The 25010-nt window shown below is 51.8% G+C and overlaps 1 protein-coding gene and 1 pseudogene across 2 annotated transcripts in view; both read right to left on the bottom strand.

Moving 5' to 3' along the window:
* Positions 1–15927: 15927 nt before the first annotated feature.
* On the bottom strand, positions 15928–16800 carry LOC311176884 (olfactory receptor 14A16-like; the record flags this gene model as incomplete). Its single annotated transcript, XM_084242522.1, has 1 exon — positions 15928–16800. The coding sequence occupies one exon, from the start codon at positions 16798–16800 to the stop codon at positions 15928–15930; it is 873 nt and encodes a 290-aa protein (XP_084098648.1).
* Positions 16801–17158: 358 nt separating this feature from the next.
* Positions 17159–25010, bottom strand: part of LOC311176885 (olfactory receptor 14A16-like) — a 30301-nt pseudogene continuing 22449 nt past the window's right edge. Inside the window, exon 2 of the transcript in view lies at positions 17159–17317. The product of the transcript in view is annotated as an olfactory receptor 14A16-like (transcript). The remainder of the gene's footprint in view (positions 17318–25010) is intronic.

Below are 25010 nucleotides of genomic sequence, written 5' to 3' on the forward strand. Positions count from 1 at the left end.
AGTAAACCTGAGTATAGTGAGGATTATAAGAATATGAATTTGTGACAAGGGAATAATCCTAATGGAAGAAATCGATGCTTATAAATGATGACATGTAAGAGTTAGGGGGAAAAAGCTGAATTAATGAGGGTTTGTAATTGTAGATTGTGATATCTCACATCTTGGAGTATTGTCTCTTCATCAGTCTCCTCACTGCCGAATTCATGGCTTGGTTCCTCAGACTGTAGATGACGGGATTAAAGGTGGGGGGCACCACCGTGTAGAACATAGAAATGACCAGGTCAGATGTGGACGGGGTCCCTGAGGTCGGCTTCAGATAATCAAAGAATCCAGTGGAGACAAACAGCACCACAACCAGCAGGTGGGGAAGGCAGGTGGAGTAGGCCTTGGCCTTCCCTTCTGTGGATGGGATCTTCCTGACAGCAGAGAAGATGTGCACATAGGAAATGACGATGAAAATAAAAGAGCAGATACTCAAACCTGCACTAATGAGAATGGGGACAAGTTCATTCATCAGATTTTCTGAGCAGGAAATAGCCACTAACTGGGGGACGTCACAGAAGAACTGGTGGACCACGTTGGACCCACAGTAGGACAAGGAGAAGGTGCCAGCTGTGTTCATCACAGCATAGAGACCCCCCACCCAGCCAGGACACAGCTGTCAGCTGCACACACCTGTCCCTGCTCATGAGGACCTCATAGTGCAGGGGGTGGCAGATGGGAACATAGTGGTCAAGGCTCATTGCCGTGAGCAGGTGCAGCTCTGCACCTGCTGACATAATCAGCATAAAGATATGGACAACAGAGCCCGGGAAGGAGATGGAGCCGCTGTGCCTCAGAGAGTTGGCAATGGACTTAGGGACCATGGCTGAGAGGAGGCAGAGGTCCGAGAAGGACAGACTCCTCAGGAAGAAGTACATGGGGGTGTGGAGGTGCCGGTCCAGGGTGGTGATGAGGACGATGAGCCCGTTCCCCAGCAGGGCGCCCAGGTAGACCAGGGAGAAGAGCAGCGGGTGCAGGAAGCCCATGGGCCCCTGGGTGGGGAAGCCCAGGAGGACGAATTCTGTCACGGCCGTGAGATTGGTCACCCCTGGAGCCGTCATCTGTATAAAAAAATAAAGAAGACGAAAACATTGTGAAATCTACCAGTATTGAACATGAAGTGGGTTATCAGCATAGCATAGTGAATTCAGTCTCTCTACGGGGTAATTACTTCTTCTAGGTCCTACGGAGTCTAATATTCTCATCTGCGTGTCCTGCTGTCTTCAACCTCTCATTTCCATGTCATTTATCATTATGATGTTGTTCAACTTGTCTCTGAAATTTGGTAAAGTGCTGAAAATTTCAACTCTCTGCACAAAACATTAACAAGTTAACATCTCATATGTGTCAACAAACTCAACTGACAACAAACTCAACCCCTCCCTACCACCACAGCCACGCTGCTTCTGCCTCCTGCCCTGGCCCCAGCGTCTCCGCCCAGCACACCTCCCAGAGGTTGTCCAGTGCAGTCCTAGAGGACCTTGACCATGTACAGCCCCCTCCCCCACCCTAGAGAGCCTGTCCCTGTTTCTCCAGCAAAACCCTGGGCTGGGGAGGCTCCCATGGTGACAGGTCAGTGCAGGGAGATGGGGTGGGGTGTGCTGGTCACAGGGCCCTGGGTCCCCTGGGTGCGGGTTTGTTCCTCACCCCAGGCCGGTGCGTGAGTAGGGATGTCTGGACACGTGTCAGCCCTGCCCGCTCTCCTCCCCAGCAATCTCATCCTGTCTTCCCTCTGTGGGGTGACGGAGGGGCAGGCCCTGGGGAGGAAGTATTTTTAGAAGAATGTAATAATATAAAATAATTGTAATAGATTAGTGGAAATAATTCCAAATAGTTCTAATAAAGACAAGTTAATAAATCAGGATAAGTGGTGACCCTGCATGTAAACAACATTTCACTGATTTAAAATAAATATAATTATGCTCTTCCTGGTTCTTTTAAAATCTGTCACTTCTCCATTTTAAAATATGAATAAGAATTCATCACCGATGGAGTTAAACAATTGAAGTTCACGTTGATAATACTCAGATTTCCACACTCATCTTCACTTTAGTGTCCAAGCCATGAATCGTCCACAATGTTTCTGTAGAAGTTATTTAATTTCCACTTGTCTTTCATGTCTCATAGTATTTAGGGACAAAAGTGAACAACAATCTGAAATTGAATAAGAAGTATTATTTTTAATTTTGTTCTCATTATATCTTTATTTCAATTTAAGTTCATTCATTTGTGATTTATTCCTTACTTAATACACTCCCACTTCATGTGGCAAATGTTAAAATTACAGCTATGAACCAATAATTGTCTTATGCCATAAATCAATGTTTCTTGATGTCTTAAACGTATAAAAATGCCATAATCTTTGGAACAATGTAAAGAAAAAAAGATTTTCCCCCATTGAAACATATCGCAGATTAATACAGCATTGTGAAATTCGACTTTTTGTCCACGTTTTATTTTAATAGTTTTCATTATTAATCAGTATTTTAATGATGGCACTTTCTCAACACTAAAATGAAGTTTGAAGTTTTTGAAATTTTTAAACTTATAATCAGAATAGATTCTCCTCTGACAATGGCTGGGGGGCAGATACCTGCGGTATGAGTGGAAACTTCCAGGTGTATCGAGTCTCTCTCCTGAGGGTGTCCCCACGGCAGGACAGAGGGTGTCCCGGCCTCTCACTCCATGGTCGGGGCTCGTGGGGCGCCTCTGAGCACTCACAGGATGTTGCACCCCGTCCTGTGCCGCCTCATGGACAGAGCAGGGCCTCAGGGCTGGGCTATTTGAGCTCTGGAGCCGGTGTCCGCGGGTTGGACACGGTCCAGATTCTGCCCATCAGGTGACTTTACTCCAGAGGGACAAGCGCCCCTTTCGAGGTCACTGAATGGGCGTCGTCCTGGCCCACACTCAGTGATAACTGGTTCCCGGAGTTGTCAGGCGATTTCGTGTGTCCTGCACTCTGTGGAAAGCTTGCAATTCATCTTCCTCTGAGGCCTCCTGCATCATCCGCTGACCAGCCACGGGGACCCAGGGGTGGCCCCGTCGAAACCACACATGAGCACGTCCACAGGGCGCTGGCGAATGACCGTCCCCCCTGAGGCCCGTCCTGGGGGATCCGCAGAGGCGCTGGTGAGGAGGCCGAGGCTGGAGGAAGGGAACGAGCAAGGCAGGACGGAGCTGGGGAGGAGGGAAGGAGACAAAGAGGAATGCAGCAGAAGGAAGGACGGGGGACGCGGCCTGGCCCCTCCGAGGGGAAGGTTCGTGTCCTCACGCGTGGCCGCGGGTGTGTTTGGTCACGCGCGCGTGGCGGCTCCGCCTCCCGCTGCCCGTCTGCGGGGTGTGACGGCCGCTGCCGCGGGGGTTCTCCGGGGTCTTCCCGCGGGGAGGGGCCTGGCGGGCGGGTCGCGGGCGGCTGTGCCGGCGCGCGGCTCCCGGGTGGGCGTCGCGCCCGCCGTGTCCGCTGCCCGCGGGACGAGGCCTCTGCGCGGGGCCGGGACGGAGGGGCCGGGAGCGGGCGCCCCTCAGCGAGCGGATCGCGCCTCGCGCCGGCCGGGCGGCTGCGGGCGGCGCGCGTGACGGTCCCCGCGTCCATGTCCAGCCGCGCCCGGAGCCGCCGTCCCCGCCCCCGCGCGCCCGTCCCGCGTTGGCCGCGGGGAGAGGCCGGAGGAGACGCTTCCTGCCCACGTCCTCCCCGTGTCCAGGCGGTGACGGCATCTCGCGGCGACGTGGCGGGGCGGAGGCGTCCCCGCGGCTCCTTCCTGTGGCCAGGCCCGAGGTGACAACGGCTGCTCCGGGGGTGAGAAAACCCGTGTCGCCCTCGTCCTGAAGGGCTCATTCACCTTCCCGCACGGCCCGGGAGCGGGTTCGGGCCCCGCGGTGCAGCCGTCACAGCCGCGCGGGTCGCCGTCGGTTCTCACGCGTGAAGGTGCTTCTGCGGCCTTGGAAGAGTCTCCAGGCCTGTGACGCTGGCCCGGGCTGACCGGCTCTCGCGCAGCGTTTCCCTGGCCTCTCCCGCCCTCTGGGGCTCGGACGACGCTGCCCTCATCCCGGTATCCCTTGGCACACGGGCTGCGTTAACATATGTGTCCATGTTCTGGCCCCGGTGCCCACATCACAGACACACACGCATGACCCAGAGCGGGGCCCAGCTTCGGGGAGGGCGTCTCTGAGGCGCAAACGCTCTCTAGGGTGTGGGGCCACTTGTCCACGCGCCCTCGGCGCCCTTCTCCTTGGAGTGTGTCCCCACAGCACTCTGGGGGGGGGAGTCGTGGCAGACCACGTGCTCCTGGGGTCACAGCCGCACCGTCCACCGTGGCCTGTCCTGGCCCCCCCCCAAGTGCAGCCACAGGGCAGTGAGTGCAGAATGTGGGTCCACGCTCAGTGGGGACCTCCCAGCTGTGAAAGGATGAAATCGTGTCATTTTCGACAGCATGGCTGGATCCTGTGGTGGTTTTGAGAAGTGAAATGAGCCAGAGAGTGAGAGACAGATGCGGAGGGTCTCGCTCGTCTGTGGAACCGAAATACAGAGAAGCTCCCTCACCAAATGCAGCAAAAGCAGATGTCGGGCTTAGTGAAAAAATGTGCTGTTCCTTGAAGAACAGAGAGAAGCAAGGGGACGGGCATGGAAGAAGAGGAGGCACTAACGGGGTGTTGTGTGCACTGCGGGGGACACTGTGCCTGCAGAATGGGAAATTAACCCCAACATTAAAGCAACAAGCCCCGTGAATAAAGCATTTCTTGGCTGGTGGCAAGTTGTAAACTCGCATAACCTCACGTGACGTCACTGATGACATCAACTCTCCGGCTCAACAGAGATGCAGAAGTTTGGTCCAAAGGAAAATAGAAAATTTTAAAGAGATCTGACCAGGGCCTGATGTAAGTGTCCCCAGGGAAGAAATCTTTGCTCAAAGACATTCGTTGAAATCACAATAATTTGAGAGATTTTCTAACACATTTTTATTCTGAAATTTCAATTACTCAAGTCCTGTGATTTACAAACTTTTTTTAGAAAAGTTTCATGGACTTAGCATGTTATCATCAGTAGGAAGTGCAGGGTGACCTGATCCCTGAGAAAGGCCTGAGGGAGGATCGTCACCCCAGCTCATGTCCTCAGGGTGGGTGAGCAGTCGTGAGACCCCGGGAGCTACCGCACAGAAGCTGCTGGGAATAAAAATTCACATAGAACATCAAGCTGACCTTTACATGGCGTTCTCTACATGACATAATAAATAGCAGGTTTCAAGATAGAAGGGAAGGGAACTAAATTTCCTCTACCCCAGAGTCGAAAGAAGTCCTGGTGTGAGAATCAAAATACAAATGGGAAAACTAAGGGAACCTGAAAGTAAACACACGGACAAATGTATGAAAAACATACATTTTAAAAGTAGAAATGTAGTTCCTCAGTAAAATTCGTACACTTTTCACTTTTGTGACAGTCCCTCCAACAGTGCAGTCCTGTTAGATCAAACCAGATATCATAGAAATGAACATTCACATCAGTTGTGGGGGTCAGCGTGGACTCTGATTCCCCAAGGATGCTTCCATCCTTCCATCCGCACAGCCCGGCATATTCAGGAGTAGATCTCCTTGTCATTTGAACAGAAACATGAATGTCTCTTACAGAAAGACACTCCTTTAGGAATTGTGAGGGTTGGGGTGCCCCTCAACTGTCTCCTTCCCCTCCACAAGGATGGGACCCTCAGTGGGGACAGACACGGGCTGTGGGAACCAAGTGCCAGGGACTGGGCCCTGTGACCCGAGTAATCCCGAGGCCAGACGCCATTTACCACTGCATCATTTTACGTGAATGTTGGTCATGTGTGAGTTCTAGAACATTCTTTCCACACCAAATACATTGTTTTAACAATGAGCTGCATATGGTTTATGAATATCACACAGATAGAGGTTGGGCAAAGGATTGTGTTTTGGGGTAAACTAGAGCTTATGGAAAAATATGAGAAAATAAATTTTTGTCAAAGGAGAAATCCTAATGCAAGAAGTCTATACATTCTAAGTGATGACAGGCAAGAGTTAGAGGGGAAAAACAATAAATGAAGGGTTATAACTGCAGACTGTGATATCTCACATCTTGGAGTAATGGCCATTTATCAGTCTTCCCACAGCTGACTTCATGGCTTGGTTCCTCAGACTGTATATGAGGGGATTAAAGGTGGGGGGCACCATTGTGTAGAACATAGAAATGACCAGGTCAGACATGGACGGGGTCCCTGAGGTTGGCTTCAGATAAGCAAAGCATCCAGTGGAGACAAACAGCACTACAACCAGCAGGTGGGGAAGGCAGGTGGAGTAGACTTTGGCCTTCCCTTCTGTGGATGGGATCTTCCTGACAGCAGAGAAGATGTGCACATAGGAAATGATGATGAAAATGAAAAAGCAGATACTCCAGACCACACTGATGAGAATGGGGACAAGTTCACTCATTAGGTTTTCAGAGCAGGAAATAGTCAATAGTTGTGGGATTTCACAGAAGAACTGGTGGACCACGTTGGACCCACAGTAGGACAAGGAGAAGGTGCCAGCTGTGTTCATCACAGAGATGATGCCACCACCCAGCCAGGACACAGCTGTCAGCTGCACACACCTATCCCTGCTCATGAGGACCTCATAGTGCAGGGGGTGGCAGATGGCAGCATAGCGGTCAAGGCTCATCACCGTGAGCAGGGTCATCTCTGCACCTGCTGAAAAAATCATCACAAAGACCTGGATGATACAGCCCGGGAAGGAGATGGAGCTGCTGTGCCTCAGAGAGTTGGCAATGGACTTGGGGACTATGACTGAGATGAGGCAGAGGTCCAAGAAGGACAGACTCCTCAGGAAGAAGTACATGGGGGTGTGGAGGTGCCGGTCCAGGGTGGTGATGAGGACGATGAGCCCGTTCCCCAGCAGGGCGCCCAGGTAGACCAGGGAGAAGAGCAGCGGGTGCAGGAAGCCCATGGCCCCCTGGGTGGGGAACCCCAGGAGCACGAATTCTGTCACAGCCGTGAGATTGGTCACCCCTGGAGCCATCAGCTATAAAAAAAGGATACAGGAAAAAAAAAATCAAACCTTCCAATATTGAATATAAAATGGTTCATAATCATAAGATAATAATTCAGTCTATTTACCAGGTAATTACTCCTTCTAGGTTTGGTGGAATCTATCTTCATCTGTGTGTCCGCTGTACTCAACCTTTTTTGACAATCTCATGTGTCATTTTATTTTGTCCAACTTGACTCTGAAATTTGGTAAAGACGAAAAATGTAGTCTCCCTTACAAACCTGAACAAATTAGAATCTCGTTTGTGTCAACAAACCCAAGTCACAGCCCTCCCTATTTTTCCCCAGTATTGTTCTCCCGCTTCCTGCCCAGGCCCCAGCGTCTCCGCCCAGCACACCTCCCAGAGGTTGTCCAGGGCACAGCCCCAGAGGACACGGACCATGCCCAGCCCCTCCCCACCCTGGAGAGCCTGTCCCTGCTCCTCTAGCACAGCCCTGGTCTGGGGAGGCCCCACAGGGATGGGTGTGCAGGGGGATGGGGTGTGTTGGTCCCCGTTTTCCTGCTCCCCAGGACCTGACACTGTCCTGGAACTGAATGATCTGGGCTCGGCGTCCCCGTGCGGCGTGTCCTGACGCCTCCTCTGTCAGATTCCTGCCCCTGTGGCCTCCCTGCTGCCTCCTGGTCCGTCCCCTCGTCTCCTCATCTCCCTGCCCCTGACGCCCCACATGTGAGGACACAGAGACCACATTTCTCGCAGAGTCTCCTCCTGGGTCACCCCCACACGTCCCTCCTGCAGGATGGGCTCGTCCACCCCGGGTCCCTCCCGGCCACTCTGTCCCCCTCAGACTCAGGCCCGTCTGTGCAGGGAGGAGGCGGCTCTGGGGCTGAGCCGGACGATCTGTGCGTGTGGCTGTCCCTGCCGTTCCCAGGGCCCCGGGTCCCCCGGGTGCGGGTTTGTTCCTCCCCCCATGCCCGTGCGTGAGTGGGGACGTCTGGACACGGGGCAGCCCTGCCCTCTCTCCTCCTCCCCAATCTCATCCTCTCCCCCCTCTGTGGGGTGACGGAGGGGCAGGCCCTGGTGACGGCAGGATTTTTAAAGAAAATGTGGTGATTAAGCTTGTGGATACACATTAGTGCAAACAATTAAAATATTTTAATAGAAATAATAAACTGAATTAGTTGCCAATGTGATCTAGATGTAGAAAGCTTTGAATACTTTACAGTAAATATAATGACAAAATATGTTTTGATTAAATCCCTTCCTGGCTTTTTAAAACACTGTTACTTCTTCATCTCACACTATCACTAACAGTGTCTTAGTGATGGAGTTGGGGAAAAATCCCAAGTTCACGTCCATAGTCAGATGTCCACGGCACCCGCTCTTCAGTGTCAGAGCCATGAAACTGTCAAGAAAGTTGCTATAAAAAGTTAATGAATTTCTACTTGACTCTTACAGATCTCATCTCCTTTTGGGACACAAGGGCATAACCTTCTGATTTTTTATAATAAAATTTTAATTTCAACTCAGGTTTAGTTTTTAATCACAATTTAATGTTTTTTTTTAATAACATACACTGACGCGTTGTGCTGGCACCTAAATCACAGTTATGAAGCATCATATATCACACATCAAAATCTGATGCTATTGAAATTCATAATATTTGGAAGAGCTACATTAAAAACCATTATTTTCTCCCATTGCAATGCATCCCAGAATATGGAATTGTGGAATTCAGCAACTTGTGCATCTTTAGAATTTGTTTTATAATCTACAAAATGAGTATTTTAACTGCTTTCTCAAGTGAAAAATGAAGCTTGAAATAGAAAAAATTTCAATTCTGAATAGATTCTCCTCTGTGAACAGCTGGGGGCAGATACCTGCAGTCTGGGGGGAAGTTCCTGCTGCCGTGTCCTGTCTCTCCTGCGGGTGTCCCCATGGCAGGACAGAGGGCGTCCGGCCTCTCACTCCATGGTTGGGGCTCGTGGGGAGCCTCTGAGCACTCACAGGATGTCGCACCCCGTCCTGCGCCGCCTCATGGACAGAGCAGGGCCTCAGGGCTGGGCTATTTGAGCTCTGGAGCTGGCGTCCTCGTCTTGGACACGGTCCAGATTCCAGCCCTCAGGGACCTTCCTCCAGAGGGACTAGCGCCCTCTTTGAGTTGACCGTGTTAACGGGCATCATCCTGGACCACATCTCAGGGAGCAATTCCTGCACTGGGGGTGCCAGAGCCAATTTCCTTAGTTGTTTACACCTATGTGGACAGGACTCGGCCCCTCCTCCTCCAGGCTCCATCACCCTCCACTGACACGTCAAGGGGGGGGGCGGGGGGACCCGGGTGTGGGCCTCGTGATGAGCCACGTCCAAAGGGCCCTGGAAAGTCACTGTCACCCACTGTGTGCCCTGGTGGGGAGACCTGGGAGAGGGGCGTGAGGGGGATGGAGAAATGTGGAGGCAGGAGGGGAGGGGAGGAGGAAAACCAAGAAAAATGTGAATTTGCTCATGTTAGTAAATATTTTTATTGAAATGCCACTTTATTCTCCGCACCTATAAATGTGACACAACCTGAGTCCTCGTGTTTTGCTCAATCTTGTGTTTCTCTCACAATTCGGGCGAGTCCCGAGGGCGGCTGTCTTTCGCTTGTCCACTCCCTGGTCTGTGTCTTGGGCTCTGAGACCGCAGTGGGGGGACCCTCTCCCGGGGGTGTCCCCCGCGTGCTCACACCCACCGGGGCGGGTGCACGGAGAAGGGGATGTTTGGGAGGAGACGGGGCGGTCCTGGGCCACATGCCCCGTCCCGCCCCGGCCCGGGGTCCGCCAGGTCCAGCTACGGCTGCTTCAGCAAGACGGTGCCCGCCCCGGGGGGCTGAGCTGGACACCCTGGGGTGGGGGGAGGGAGAAGCAGCCCGGGGTGTGCTGGGCTCAGAGGCGCCGCTCCAGGCCCCGCTGCCGCCGGCTCCCGACCCCCGAAGTCTCCAGCCCGTCGAGGACCCGCCCGCCCCGGGGCCGCTGGAGACACCCGGGTCCAGACACGAGGCCACACTCCGCCCCGTGTGCCCGGCGGGTCAGCCTGGCCGTCCACGGGCCGCTCGGGCTCCGGCGCCCGCCCCGGCCCCGCGTCCACCCGCCCCGCGGCCAGCGGCTGCCGTCAGGCGCCGGGGTCCCGCCCGACGGAGCCCAGAAGCGGGCGCTGCCCCGGGCAGGCGGGCAGCTCCGGCCAGCGGTCGTGGTCACCCCCGGTCACCGCGGGCCGGGCGCCCGGGTCAGGGGCGCGTGCGGGGTCCCTCCTGGCCCCCCGGGGGCGGCGTCAGAGCCGGAGTGTCCCCCGCTCCGGGGTCCGGGCAGCGCCCCGCTCTGAGGGGGGGCCGGGCTCGGGCCGCCTTGGCCAGCGGGGACGCAGGATGGACCCGAGCCCGCGCCTGGACGGCGTCGGCTTCTCTGCCGGCCCCTGAAGCGGCCTTGGCGCCTCTTCCCCTCAGCCCCCAGTCCCTGTCCCGGCCAGGGGCGCGCGGTCCCCCCTCTCCTCAGAGCCCGCCCTGCTCTCCTCAGGCCCTGCCTCAGGCCGCCGCCCCGCCCCCTCCCGGGCTCCTCCCCTCAGCCGCCGGGGCGGAGCCTCTGGGCTGCCCCGCCCCCAGCCCCATCAGACCACGTCGCATCCCTGCGTCTGATTGGGCCGGGCCCTTCCGCCCCGGCGCCTGATTGGTCCAGTCCAGACCCGGAAGTGCGGCTCTCCATAAAAGGGCCCTGAGGCTCCAGAGGAGGAACAGCTCGCAGGAGAGCCCTGGAGAGGCCGCGCCCTCCAATGCGGGCGGCTCCAGGAGGGGGATCAAGGGTGCCGGACGCCTCCTGACGCCCTGGGCCCTGCACGACCCACCCGCGCCAGGGCCCGGCTCAGAGCCTGGACCTGCCTCAACCTGTCCTGCTGCTGGAGACCCTGGCCCCGCCCCCCTCTCCTCAGGTGAGTGTCCACGGCCCCGCCCCCCTCTCCTCGGGGGAGTGTCCATGGCCCCGCCCCCTCTCAGGTGAGTGTCCACAGCCCCTCCCTCCTCTCCACGGGGGTAGTGTCCACGGCCTCGCCCCAGTCTCCTGGGGGAAGTGTCCACGGCCCCGCCTGTCCCCTCTGTCCCCTCAGACTCATGCCCGTCTGTGCAGGGAGGAGGCCGCTCCGGAGCCGAGCCGGACGGTCTGTGCGTGTGGCTGTCCCTGCCGGTCCCAGGGCCCCGGGTCCCCCGGGGGCGGGTTTGTTCCTCTCCGCAGGCCCGTGCGTGAGTGGGGACGCCTGGACACAGGGCAGCCCTGCCCACTCTCTTCCTTCTCCCCAATCTCCCCCTCTCTCCCCTCTGTGGGGTGACAGAGGGGCAGGCCCTGGGGTGCAGGATTTTTAAGGAAAGTGTGGGATAAAACTTGTGGATATACATTAGTTTTAACAATTAAAAATACTTTAATGAAAACAATGTAATCAATGAAGACACAACGTGGTCTATACGTAAAAATCTTTTCATTGATTTAAATAAATATTAATTATAAGATATATTTTGACATGTGATTCTGTTATAAAACTGTTCCACCTGCACTTTACAATATCGCTAACAATCTCTGAGCGGTGGAGTTTGGGACAAATCCCAAATTCCTGTCCCTGAACAGTCGCACGTCCCTGCCAGCCTCATGTTAGTGCCAAAGCCATGAAACTATTTCTGCTTGACACCTGTGTCGTAAATTTCGGGACAAAAAGCCGTAACGCTCTGAATTTTAACAATAAGTATTTTAACTTTCATCTTATGTTTCTTTATCATTATTCCATTAGTTGTGATTTTATTTAATATTTAACATACGCTCACTGTGCTGAAGGCTAAAATCTGTTATAGAGCGATATTGTCGTCGGCCACAATTCCACACATTCTCTATGATAAATGCATTAAAAGTCACAGCCTTTGGAGAGATTAATGAAAAAGTTAATTTCTCTCTTTGAAACTTACCCCATAAAAATATTGTGGTGTGAAATTGAACTATTTAGAAATCTTGAGACTGTGTAGTTCTTTTCTGAATGAATATTTTGACTGCGGTGCTTTCTGAGATGTGAAATGAAGCTTGAAGTCTGAAATCTTTCAGTCTGAATGGATTCTCCTTGAAAACTGTCTTAGAACAGAATACCTGTAGTTGGGGGGAAAAGTTCCCACTGCCGTGTCAAGTCTCTGTCCTGAGGGTGTCCCCATGGCGGGACAGAGGGCGTCCCGGCCTCTCACTCCATGGTTGGGGCTCGTGGGGAGCCTCTGAGCACTCACAGGATGTTCCACCCAGTCCTGCGCCTCCTCATGGACAGAGCAGGGCCTCAGGGCTGGGCCATTTGAGCTCTGGAGCTGGTGTCCGCAGGTTGGACACCTTCCAGATTCCAGCCTTCAAGGACCTTCCTCCAGAGGGACAAGTGCAATTTTTGTTGTTGTTGACGGTCTTAATTGGCGTCGTCCTGCAGCACATCCCAGTGATCATTAGTGCGCTGAGGGTGCCAGAGGCAGTTCTGTTAGTTTTGACCCCTGTGAGGACTGGACTCTGGTTCCTCCTCCTCAGGCTCCATCAGCCTCCACTGACTGAGGGGGACCTGGGTGCTGGTCCCATCATTAAAGCCAGTGGTGGGTCTGCATGGTGGGTGGGGACCAGCTCAGGGATCCTTGGGGCCATGACCTGGGATGACCCACCCCCCAGACTCAAGGGGACAGAGATTTGACATCAGCTTCTGGCACATGGTCACTAATGAGAGGCCCTCGTTCAGCCCGGGGGACCACATGTCCACTGGATGTCTTCCCCCAGCTCCCCACCTGGAGGTAGGGCCTGGCTCTCCCCGCCTAATCTGGGAGGCTCCTTCTTGCAGCAAGAGGGGGCTCTGTATGCACCATTGGGCCGGCAGGGACACGGCCAGGAGACAGCTCCAGGCTGGTGTCTGTTTAGGGGCTCAGGGAGTAGGTTGTGGGGTGTGCCGGGGAGGAGTAACTGGCACTACTGCCCCCACATATCATGGGGTAACCTGTGTTGTCACTAAAAATTTTATGTTCATAACTTGAGAAAAAGTGTAGGTAGTCCCTCCTGCTAATCTTAGGTGAGAAAAGCTTCCTAGCACTGGGAGCACATTCCTCACATGTAAGTCTCTCCGGACACAGACTCGGACCGTGTCACCCCGGTGTCCAGCACCTGCTGAGGGAAGGGGACATGGTAGAAAGTGTGGGCTGAGTGTGAGGAGCGGAAGCGTCATCCCCGGCAGCTCTCAGAGGTCCCAGGACGCATCAGGACAGAGTCCGCCCAGCTGATTAGACGTTAACGCTGAATAATGACACGATCACGCCCTGGACCCCGCTGGCCCCGCAGGATGAGCCCATCCCGGGACGGGAACAAACACATCTGTGCTAGGGGTGGGAGGTGGTCAGGATTCGCCATCGAAGCTCAGAGCAGGGTCTGGAGCCTGAATCCACCTGCCCGCAACTCTGCAGGCACCGGCGTGTCCTCCTTAGAGACTGTCCGTGTCGGCCTTGGCCCGTGTCTCGACTTGGGTGCTGCTCCCTGTTGTGGTGGGGACACAGGTGTGTGGAGGGACACTCGCCCTTGCCAGGAGTGAGGGGTGCACGTGGCTTCTCCCCATGGGCCTGTGTTCACAGCTGTTTCTGAGGCCCAGGAGCGCTCTAGTGTGGGGGGGCCTGCTTGTCCTATGTGCTCTTGTTCCCTTGGCATTGGCCTTGTGTCCCTGAAATCACGCCGTGGTGGGTGCCCATTAGGGCATCACCCCATGTGTTCTTTCTGCTGTTTTATGGTTTTGGGTCCTACCGCAATTTGAGCCACACAATATTGTTCAACAGCACTGATGACAAGAGAACACAAATTAAACTGTAATGACATGTCAGTCACCCTTGTGAGCCGGGACCAATCAAGAGAATGGACACAACAGGAGGTGAGGGAGGGAGCGAAAGGGCCTCTCACCTCTGCCCAAAAGTGGCTTGGAGACTTCTCCAGACAATAACAACAGGACAACCACAGGACGGAGCAAATCTTATCCGGGTATTTGTCCCAGATGCGCAGACTCTACAGGGCAGACCACGCACACCTGTGCTCCCAGCAGCACCGTCCACCATTCCCGGCCATGCCCCAACCCAAGTGCCGGGGACAGAGGAGAGAACAGAGAGTGTAAGGTCCACACTCCATGGAATACTGCACAGCTATTAAAAGATGAAATCATGTATTGGGGACCACATGATGGACCTTGTGGTGATTTTGTTCAGTGACGTAAGCAGATAGCGAGAGACAGATAGTGATGGTCTCACGCATCTGGGGAGAGAAAATACAGAAATCCTGTATTACCAAATCCAGCCAAAGCGAATGTTGGACTAGCGAAAAATGTGCTGTTACCACAGGGAACAAGGGGTGGGGGCGTGGCTTGGAAGTAGATGACATAATAACGGGCTGTTGTGGGGTGCGGGGAGCACCGTGCAAACAGAATGGGAAACTAACCCCCAAATGAGAGCTGCCAACACCTGTGCATAAAGCGTTTGTTTGATGGTGGCAAGTTATAAATTAGCATGTCCTCATGTTACGTCACTGATGTTATGTCACTCATTAAATCCCCGTCTCAAAATACAGAGGTTTTATCCAAGTGAATAATTGAAAATATTTTTAAAAGATGTAAGAGAGACTGAAATAAGTATCCCAAGGGCATAGATCTTTAGTCAAATACATTCATTGACATGAATGCTCGTTTGAGTGAGTTTGCAGCGTGTTTTATTCTGATATCTGAATGGACTCGGTCTGTGGTTAACACACATTTTTTAAAAGAGTTTCCGGACTGAGTATGTCACGGCCCGTCAGGAGAGTCTGGAGACACAGTGATCTGCTCCCGAGAGAACACTTGAGGGAAGAACATCACCCCCAGCTCATGTCTGAGTATAAGGAAAACAGTAATGAGAAGCTGGGTATTTAGGGTACAAATATTGTAGAAGAATAAAAATTTAAAATAGTGTCATGCTGACTTTTACATCTGTTCTTTACATAGTATAATAAATAGCTAGTTGCAGAGTAGAAGAAAAGGGAAATAAATGTTATCTACCAAAGAGTCGACAAGAAGTCCTGGTGTAAGACTCAAAATACAAATTCAAAAACTAAGGGAACTCAAAAATAAATACATTAAAAGATGTGTATAAACAAGATGCATCTTAAAAGTAAATATGTAGTTCCTCAATAAATGTCATATACTTTTTACTTTTATTCTAGTACTTGAAACAGTGTAGTCCTGTAACAATCAAATCAGACATTACAAAAATCAATATGCACGTCACTAATGGAGTCCAGCGTAGACACCAACTCCCCAAGGATGCTTCCATCCTTCCATCCTGACATCTTCAGCAGATTCTAGTGTAGTTTCTCTTTGCCTTTTGAACAGAAACATGAATGTCTCTATAGGAAGACAATGCATTATAATAGGGAGGTTGGGGGGCCCCATTCTACTGTCTCCCCTCCCCTCCACAAGGATGGGGACCTCAGTGGAGACATACATAGGCTGTGGGAACTGAGTGCCCAGGACAGGGGGCCCGGGACAGTGTGCTCTTGAGGATAGACCCCTTTACCACTGCTCCCTTTCACATAAATGTTGGTGATGTGTGAGTTCTAGAACATTCTTTCTAAGCCACATACATTGTTTTCAACCATGAGTGGGAATCCACTTTATGAACATCACACAGTTGGAGGATTGGCAAATGAGAGCAGCATTTAGGAAATTAAAGCTTATGGAAGAATACGAGAATATAAATTTCTGGAAAAGGAAAAATCCCCATGCAAGAAATCTGTACTTTATAAATAATGACATCTAGAGTCAGAGGGAAAAACTAATCATGGGTGATAATTATAGATTGTGATATCTCACATCTTGGAATATTGGCAATTTATCAGTCTCCCCACAGCCAACTTCATGGCTTGGTTCCTCAGACTGTAGATGACGGGATTAAAGGTGGGGGGCACCATCGTGTAGAACATAGAAATGACCAGGTCAGACATGGACGGGGGCCCTGAGGTCGGCTTCAGATAATCAAAGAATCCAGCGGAGAGAAACAGCACCACAACCAGCAGGTGGGGAAGGCAGGTGGAGTAGGCCTTGGCCTTCCCTTCTGTGGATGGGATCTTCCTGACAGCAGAGAAGATGTGGACATAGGAAATGACGATGAAAGTCAAACAACCCACATCCAATGTTACACTAATGAGAATGGGGAAAATTTCACTCATTAGATTTTCTGAGCAGGAAATAGCCAATAACTGGGGGATGTCACAGAAGAACTGGTGGACCACGTTGGACCCACAATAGGACAAGGAGAAGGTGCCAGCTGTGTGCATCACAGCATGGAGACCCCCACCCAGCCAGGACACAGCTGTCAGCTGCACACACCTATCCCTGCTCATGATGACGTCATAGTGCAGGGGGTGGCAGATGGCAGCATAGCGGTCAAGGCTCATCACCGTGAGCAGGGTCATCTCTGTACCTGCTGACATAACCACCATGAAGACCTGGAGGACACAGCCCGGGAAGGAGATGGAGCCGCTGTGCCTCAGAGAGTTGGCAATGGACTTGGGGACCGTGGCTGAGATGAGGCAGAGGTCTGAGAAGGACAGACCCCTCAGGAAGAAGTACATGGGGGTGTGGAGGTGCCGGTCCAGGGTGGTGATGAGGACGATGAGCCCGTTCCCCAGCAGGGCGCACAGGTAGACCAGGGAGAAGAGCAGCGGGTGCAAGAAGCCCATGGTCCCCTGGGTGGGGAACCCCAGGAGCACGAATTCTGTCACGGCCGTGAGATTGGTCACCCCTGGAGCCATCATCTGTATAAATATATCAAGTAGAATAAAACATGAGTGAAGCCTTCCAGTCTGAGTCTAGATGACACCTACAAGGACAGGCACAGGTGTGCCCCATCGGTCACTCTCAGGGTGTGGAGTGGAGGAGCACCATGTCTCTTGCTCTTTGTTGAGCCTTTTGCGTTCTGCTCCAAAGTGCACCTTTATCACACTGTATCTGGGATCAGGAAGGAGGAACATTTCAGCTGATCATAGGATTCTGCTCTGGTTGATCTCATAGCCAGACTGACAGCCCCTCCCCACCGCCCTATGCCCGCTGGCCCAGCTCCTGCCCAGGTCCCAGCATCTCCGCCCAGCACGCCTCCATCAGAGGTTGTCCAGGGCACAGTCCCAGAGGACACGGGACCATGCCCAGCTCTTCCCGACTGTGGAGAGCCTGTCCCTGATCCTCCCGCACAGCCCTGGTCTGGGGAGGCCCCACAGGGATGGGTGTTCAGGGAGATGGGGTGTGCGGGTCCCCGTTTTCCTGCTCCCCAGGACCCGACACTGTCCTGGAACTGAATGATCTGGGCTCCACGTCCCCGGGTGGCGTGTCCTGATGCCTCCTCTGTCAGATTCCTGCCCCTGTGGCCTCAGCTGCCTCCTGGTCTGTCCCCTCATCCCCTCATCTCCCTGCCCCTGACGCCCCACATCTGAGGACCCAGAGACCACGTTTCCCACAGAGTCTCCTCCTGGGTCACACCCATGTGTCCCTCCTGCAGGATGGGCTTGTCCACCCCCGGGTCCCTCCCCGGCCCCTCTGTCCCCCTCAGACTCATGCACATCTGTGCAGGGAGGAGGCCGCTTCGGAGCTGAGCCGGACGGTCTGTGCGTGTGGCTGTCCCTGCCGGTCCCAGGGCCCCGGGTCCCCCCGGGTGCGGGTTTGTTCGTCCCCCCAGGCCCGTGCGTGAGTGGGGACATGTGGACACGGGACAGCCCTGCCCTCTCTCCTCCTCCTTCCCCTATGTCATCCCCTCTCCCCTCTGTGGGGTTGACGGAGGGGCAGGCTCTGGGGAGGGCAGGAATTTTACAAATATGGGGTAATATATAATTATTGTAACAGATAAGAGAACCATTTCCAGCTATTTTACTGTATAGGAGAAATAATAAACTAAAAACATGTAGCCTCTGAAAAAACTCTTTCAGTGATGTAGAATACACATTTATATGGACAAAGTTATATTTTACATAGCTCTGTTGTTGTGTGGTGTTAAAATATAAGGAAGGTCAGGGCTGCACTGGGGGCGCAGGTGCTTGAGCGTGGTGCTGTGAAGCTGTCTGCAGCTTCTGCAGCGTAGGTTGGATCCTGGCCGGCCAGTGAGGGTCCCTCTTCTACCTCGTCCACTGCTCCCCTCAACAGTGTATTTCATCAGTCTGCCTGTTCTGTTCCCTGCTCTGCCTCTGGTGAATCCTCTCACTGTACGCGCATCTGACCGGTACCCCAGTTCTTGTATACATAAATAAATAAATCTTTCAAAAAATATATAAGCAAGATCAGGTCCAGAATAGACAGATTTCCACATGTGTCTATCACTTTAGTGTGAAGGAAATAGGAAGATCAACATTGATCACGAGAAAAAGTCATGTATTTCTGTCTGACTCCCTTATTGTCATAATATTTTAGGCATGTGATAGTTTAGCTTTCCCTTTATAAACAATTAGCATTGTTTTAAATTTCCTATTCAGATTTTCTTCACTGCCCCCTAAATACTTCTATTAAATGTGATTTCATTTATATTCATATGCTTTCAACTCAGAGTGCTAAATGTTAAAAAAATTACTCATGAAACAATTATTGCCCTATATACCCTATGTCAGAATATTATAAAATAGTAAATGCAGATGCAGGAAAGATCATAATCTGTGGAACACCTTAAAATGAAATTATATTTTCTCTCTTAGAAACTCATCCCAGAACAACATGGCCTTCTGAAACTGAGCTATATCCACTTTTATAATTTATTATAAATTAATAAATTATAAGATGCGTATTTTAACTACTGTTGTTCTGAAGTGCAAAATGCATTTTGAAATGATACTGTGTTGTAAACAATGTTACCCCAAAAAAGGAAAAAAGCCACCCTTAGAAACACAAACAGTAACAAATATTTCATGTTGAAATGCCAACACTTTCATGTATGGGCTAAATGAAATGTCAGTAAATTAAAATTTTTAAAAACTTACTTTTATATAAATTATTTGACTGACACATCCAGTCTGGCGTGATGCGCCCACTGGCCCAGAAGTTGCTTCCCACAAAACTCGCCCTCACAGAGACAGGAAAAGCAAACCTCACTTGATGGCCCGGTTACCCGCTGCCCTCTGCTGTGATGGCCTCTGCCGTCTGGGGTCCAGGCTTCCGTTACACAGACTCCACAGATCGGCCTCAGGGCTCACTCTCTCTGTCTCCCGCGGCCCCCGGGCCCTGACATGTCCATGCTTCCCTTCCTAGGGACCTCGCCCGGGGCCGGGGGTGTCCCTTGTCCCCGAGGACTTCTCAACGACGTCCACGGTAATAAGCCTCCCGAGTCATTGGCACAGTCGGGGTCCCAAGAGACTCCGCGAGCAGGACCATGTTTCCTCCTCCTCAGACTGCATCATCCTCCACTGACTGGCATCGGGGGAGGGGACCCGGATGTGGCCCCATCCTCAGAGCCACGGATGAGCCATGTCCAGGGAGCTGGAAAGTCACCACCACCCACCGTGCCCCCTTCATGAGGACCTGGCAGGTGGTGTGAAGAGGTTGAGGCAGGAGGAATGGAAAGAATAAAAGTAGGATGGAAAGAGGGAAGGAAGACAAAGAGAAATTCAACAGAACTGAATGACAGAGGGAAGAAAACTGGATCCTCTGAAGTGGGCATGGTTCATGTCATCCCGGGTTTACTCTGTGTGTGCATCTGTTTGTTTATTTTTAGCTGGGCCATTCTCAGCGCCTACAAGTCTTGTTTGAATCTGAATCGCTGCTGCCAGTGAGCGTGTTTCTCCTTTGTCTTCACAAGGCGAGGGGCCATTGCAGTTGGAGTGGTTCTGTGGGGTGGTGCATGGTGTGAAGTTCCTGGGGTTGACGTCATGCATACTGTGTCTTCAAACACCTGGCAAGAGGCCTTTTGTGTGTTGTGGCCTTGGCTGTGTTCAATGCTTTGGGAAATGAATAATTTATCAAGTAGATTATGCCACAGTATTGACTAGATTGTGGGGGGGGCGGTTAGTCCAGGTTATAGTCTCCGCATCCTGCCCACACTTAGAGGGGAACAACCATCAGCCCCTCCATGGGATGGATCCCAGGCAGTACGCTTGGCTGAGAGTGAGAGGCTGGGCTGAGACTCTTCCTACACAACATCCTCAACCATTCCCTGGTCATCTAAATAAATATCTCACTATTCTGCAGTGACCAGAAGAGTTATTGCTTCTATTTTCTGTAGTTGTGCACAAATATTAAAATGGCTTCTCCAATAACATTAGAATTGACCACATTACCCATCCGTCATTGAAAGGCTAATTTATCTTCAAACACAGGCTCTGGCAACCTTCTTTAGGGCCACGTTTTGCAGCCTTTCCAGGCCGTGCGGGTCATAGTCATTTCTCACATGTGAAAAGATAATTTTGTGGCCTTGGTAGACTTTTCAGGTCTTTAACAATGACTTAGGGGACAGATCAGCTCTCTCCCTCAGCATTTCTCTGGCCGTCTCCCTGCCCTCTGGATCTCAGAGTGACGCTGCCCTTATACCTCTTCATCCTTTGGTTTACATAAGCACATGTCCCATATTCTCTGGGCCCAGGTGTCCACACTCACATGCACATGTACAAGACTTTGGGTGCCAGCCACAGAGGCTAATGGCAGGAGGGGGCAAAAAGCCTGACTTTTACCTCATATACCCTATAATCCACCCCTTCAGGATTTTTCACTGCTCCCTAGTGCCTGGCACAGCCACCCTGTGGCCCTGGGAGTGCCGGGCAGCAGATAAGATTGCTTTAAGCCACCAAGGCTGACAGGCCCATTCTTTGATCTTCATCTCCTATGGTGGGCAAATGATTCTGTCCACCCCCAGGTCCCAAAGTTCGTCTTCTGGCAGGATTGTTTGTGCAAGTAAGTCAGTGTCATCTTTGTCACTGGGCAAGCTCTGAATGATGGATAGGGTCCTACTTTTTTCTGCTCCCTCAGGGGTATAGTGGGCTGGTCTTCGCAGGGCTGTCTTCTCTTCCCCATGAGGTCTCAGGTGTTCCCAGTGCTTGTCCTCCATCTCCCAGGCCTTGTCCACCTTCTGTGCTCCTGCAGCAACTTTAGCTATTCTTGGACTTTGGCCACCATCTGTGGTTCCCAGTGACTCTGATGTTGTCTTTCACTCCATTTGTAGATGCCACGTGGTATGTCTGCTCTCGGAGTGATATCCTGCCAACTACGCCAATTGTTTTTCAACCATTCAAAGCCAGGTAGGTCATTGTCATCTCTCACAGACGCAAAGATAATTTTGGAGCCTTCAGTATATATTTGCATGTAGATATTTAGAGCTTTCATGCTGTGTCAGGGAACAGACCAGCTCTCTCCCTCAGCTTTCTGGGACTGTCTCCCCTCCCTCTGGATCTCAGTTGACTCAACCCATCATCCCTTGGCACAGGGGTCCCAATTAACATATGTGCATGCTCCATGCTCTCTGGGCCCAAGTGTCCACAATCATAGGCACATGTGCAAGACCTCAGGTGTTAGCGATAGTGGGTTAATGGCAGTTCTGCAGCTATTGAAATAACCAACATAAAGACCTGACGACACAGCCTGGGAAGGAGATGGAGCTGCTGTGCCTCAGAGAGTTGGCAATGGACTTGGGGACCGTGGCTGAGAGGAGGCAGAGGTCCGAGAAGGACAGACTCCTCAGGAAGAAGTACATGGGAGTGTGGAGGCGCTGGTCCAGGGTCGTGATGACGATGATGAGCCCGTTCCCTAGCAGGGCACACAGGTAGACCAGGGAGAAGAGCAGCAGGTGCAAGAATCCCATGGTCCCCAGGGTGGGGAAGCCCAGGAGGATGTATTCTGTCACAGCCATGAGATTTGGCACCACTGGAGCCATCATCTGGGGAAAACAGAAAACAGGAAGAAATTGTCAAATCAGCCAACATTGAGCATATGGTTTATCATGGTATGATAACAATTCAATCAACTTTCTACGTAATTTCTCCTTCTAGGTCCTATTGAGTCAAATACCATCATCTGCATAAATTTCATTATTCAACCCCATGTACATATATTTCCATGTATGTAAATGTGTCATTATTAGGTACTCTGAACTTGTTTCAGAAATTGGTGAAAGACCAACATTTCACCAAAAATTGTACACATTAGAATCCCATTGTGTCAACAAACCTCACAGGCCCTCCCTACTGCCCCAGCCCCCTGCTTCTTCCTCCTGCTCCTGCCCAGGCCCCAGCGTCCAGCCCAGCACATCTCCCAGAGGTCACATGGCCATGCCCAGCCCCCTCCCCACCCTAGAGAGCATGTCCCTGCTCCTCTAGCACAGCCTGGTCTGGGGAGGCCCCACAGTGACAGGTGTGCAGGGTGATGGTGTATGCAGGTCCCTGTTTTCCTGCTCCCCAGGACCCTACACTGTCTTGGAACTGAATGATCTGGGCTCAGCTTCCCGGTGCAGCGTGTCCTGACGCCTCCTCTGTCAGATTCCTGCCCCTGTGGCCTCACGGCTGCCTCTTGGTCCGTCCCCTCGTCTCCTCATCTCCCTGCCTCTGACTCCCCACATCTGAGGACCCAGAGACCACGTTTCCCACAGAGTCTCCTCCTGGGTCACCCCCACACGTCCCTCCTGCAGGATGGGCTCGTCCACCCCGGGTCCCTCCCGGCCCCTCTGTCCCCTTCAGACTCATGCACGTCTGTGCAGGGAGGAGGCGGCTCCTGTCCTGAGCCGGACGGTCTGTGCGTGTGGCTGTCCCTGCCAGTCCCAGGGCCCCGGGTCCCCCAGGTGCAGGTTTGTTCCTCCCCCCAGGTCCGTGCGTGAGTGGGGACGTCTGGACACGGGGCAGCCCTGCCCACTCTCCCACTCCCCACTTTCCTCCTCTCCTCCCTCTGTGAAATAATGGAGCGGCAGGCCCTAGTGAAGGCAGGATTTTTAGGAGAATGTGGGGAATAAATTGATAAAAATACATTAGTGGAAATATTTCCAAATATTTTAATAAAACAAAAAAAATAAGGATACCACATGGTTAAATTTGTAGACATATTTTGAGTGATTTTAAAGTACATATTATAACTGATGTAAATTTTGATATAGATTCTTCTTTCTCTAGTCAATTAGTGTGACTTTATTTTCTATCACTAACAATCCCAGAGTGATGGAGTTGGGGAAAATTCTCAAGTTCACGTCCATAAATAGTCAGATGTCCCTGCCACCTGCACTGTAGTGTCAGAGCCATGAAGTAGTAAAATATTGTTATAAAAGTTGTTGCATTTCTTCTTCATATCTGTCAATATTTAGGAACAAAAAGAAACAAGAAATTGAAATTCAGCAATAAATATTTTGAAATTTCATCCTGAATGTCTTCTTAGTTACAAAATAATGATTAGTTTTTGTGATTCCATTTAACACTTAATACACAATAATAGATGTATGCTAAAACCACTCATGAAACATCCAATATGATGATTATATTAAAATGGTATATTTGTGGAAGATCCTCAAATAACAATATGTTTTCTCTCATTGAGTCTCACCCAGGCTGACAGGGCAGTGGGACATGACGTCTTGGGCCCCGTCAGCATTAGTTGTCATGATTTACAAAATGAATAGTTTAACTGCGGCACTTTCTCAAGCCTAAAATGAAGCTTGATCTGAAAACTTTCAAGTGTGAGTGGATTCTCCCCTGCAAATACCTGCTCTAGGGGGGAAAGTTCCTGCTGCTGTGTCGAGTCTCTTTACTGAGGCTGTCCCCATGGCATGGACAGAAGGTTTTCAGGCCTCTCACTCCATGGTCGGGGCTCGTGGGGAGCCTCTGAGCACTCACAGGATGTTCCACCCCATCCTGCGCTGCCTCCTGGACAGAGCAGGGCCTCAGGGCTGGGCTATTTGAGCTCTGGAGCTGGTGTCCGCGTGTTGGACATTGTCCAGATTCCAGCCCTCAGGGACCTTCCTCCCGAGGGAAAGTGTGTGTTTACTTGACTGTGTTAATTGGAGCGTCCTGCAGTGCGTCTCAGCGAGTAATTATCACACTCGGTGTGCAGATGTGATTTTGTGTCTGGGTCACACCTCTATGGATGTGAATACAAAATCCTATTTTGGGCCTCCCTGGTGGTGCAGCGGGCCGAGCACCACACTGTGAATCTGTCCACTGCCTCAGCAGTGCGTGTTTGATCCCGGCAGGCCAGCGAGGGTCTCACAGGGTGCCACAGACCACTCCTGTTGTGTCCACTGCTCCCCTCAGCCGTGTATTTCTGTTGTCTGCGTGTTCCGCTCCCTCTCTGCTCAGTCTCAGGTGAATCCTCTCACCCTCCTGCGCCTCTGGCCTGTACTCCACTGTTGTATAAAAATAAATAAATCTTTTTCTTTTTTTAAAAAAAAGGAAAATCCTCACTTCCAGGTTCCATTCCCCACCTGTCGTGTCCGCCGTGGTGGGCACCATCAGTAATAACAGTGCCGAGAGTCCCTGTCTAGACAGCTGGACAGTTGCCCATCACCCACCGTGTGCCCTTCATCGAGAGGCCCTGGAGATGGGCATGAGGGGGGATGTGGAAATGCAGGAGGTGGGAGGGAAGGTAAATGGAGAGAGGCAGGAGGGAGCCAAGGGAGGAAGAGTGGGTTGGAAAGACAATGAACGTCCAGCAGAAGTGCGTGACCATGGGGATCACCAGCCCTTCGGAAAGAGAAACTTTATTAATCTCTAATAAAATTTCCATTTTCAGCACCTGTAATTCTGAATTTAAATTAGAACTGTTACTATGTTTGAATAATTTTACTTTTAACCTTAACAAAATGGAGTGGAGTATTAGGGTTTCTGCACTTGGTGTTATATACTTAGGTTTGCTGCATGAAGATGGTGACTTCATACCTTTGCAAACAGGTGTTTATCTGTTTTGAGTTTATATTTTTGTAGGGTGTGGGGCAGTGACCTGGTTTCTTCTGTTG

Source organism: Talpa europaea, assembly GCF_964194135.1.
Source record: "Talpa europaea genome assembly, chromosome: 9".
Taxonomy (NCBI): domain Eukaryota; kingdom Metazoa; phylum Chordata; class Mammalia; order Eulipotyphla; family Talpidae; genus Talpa; species Talpa europaea.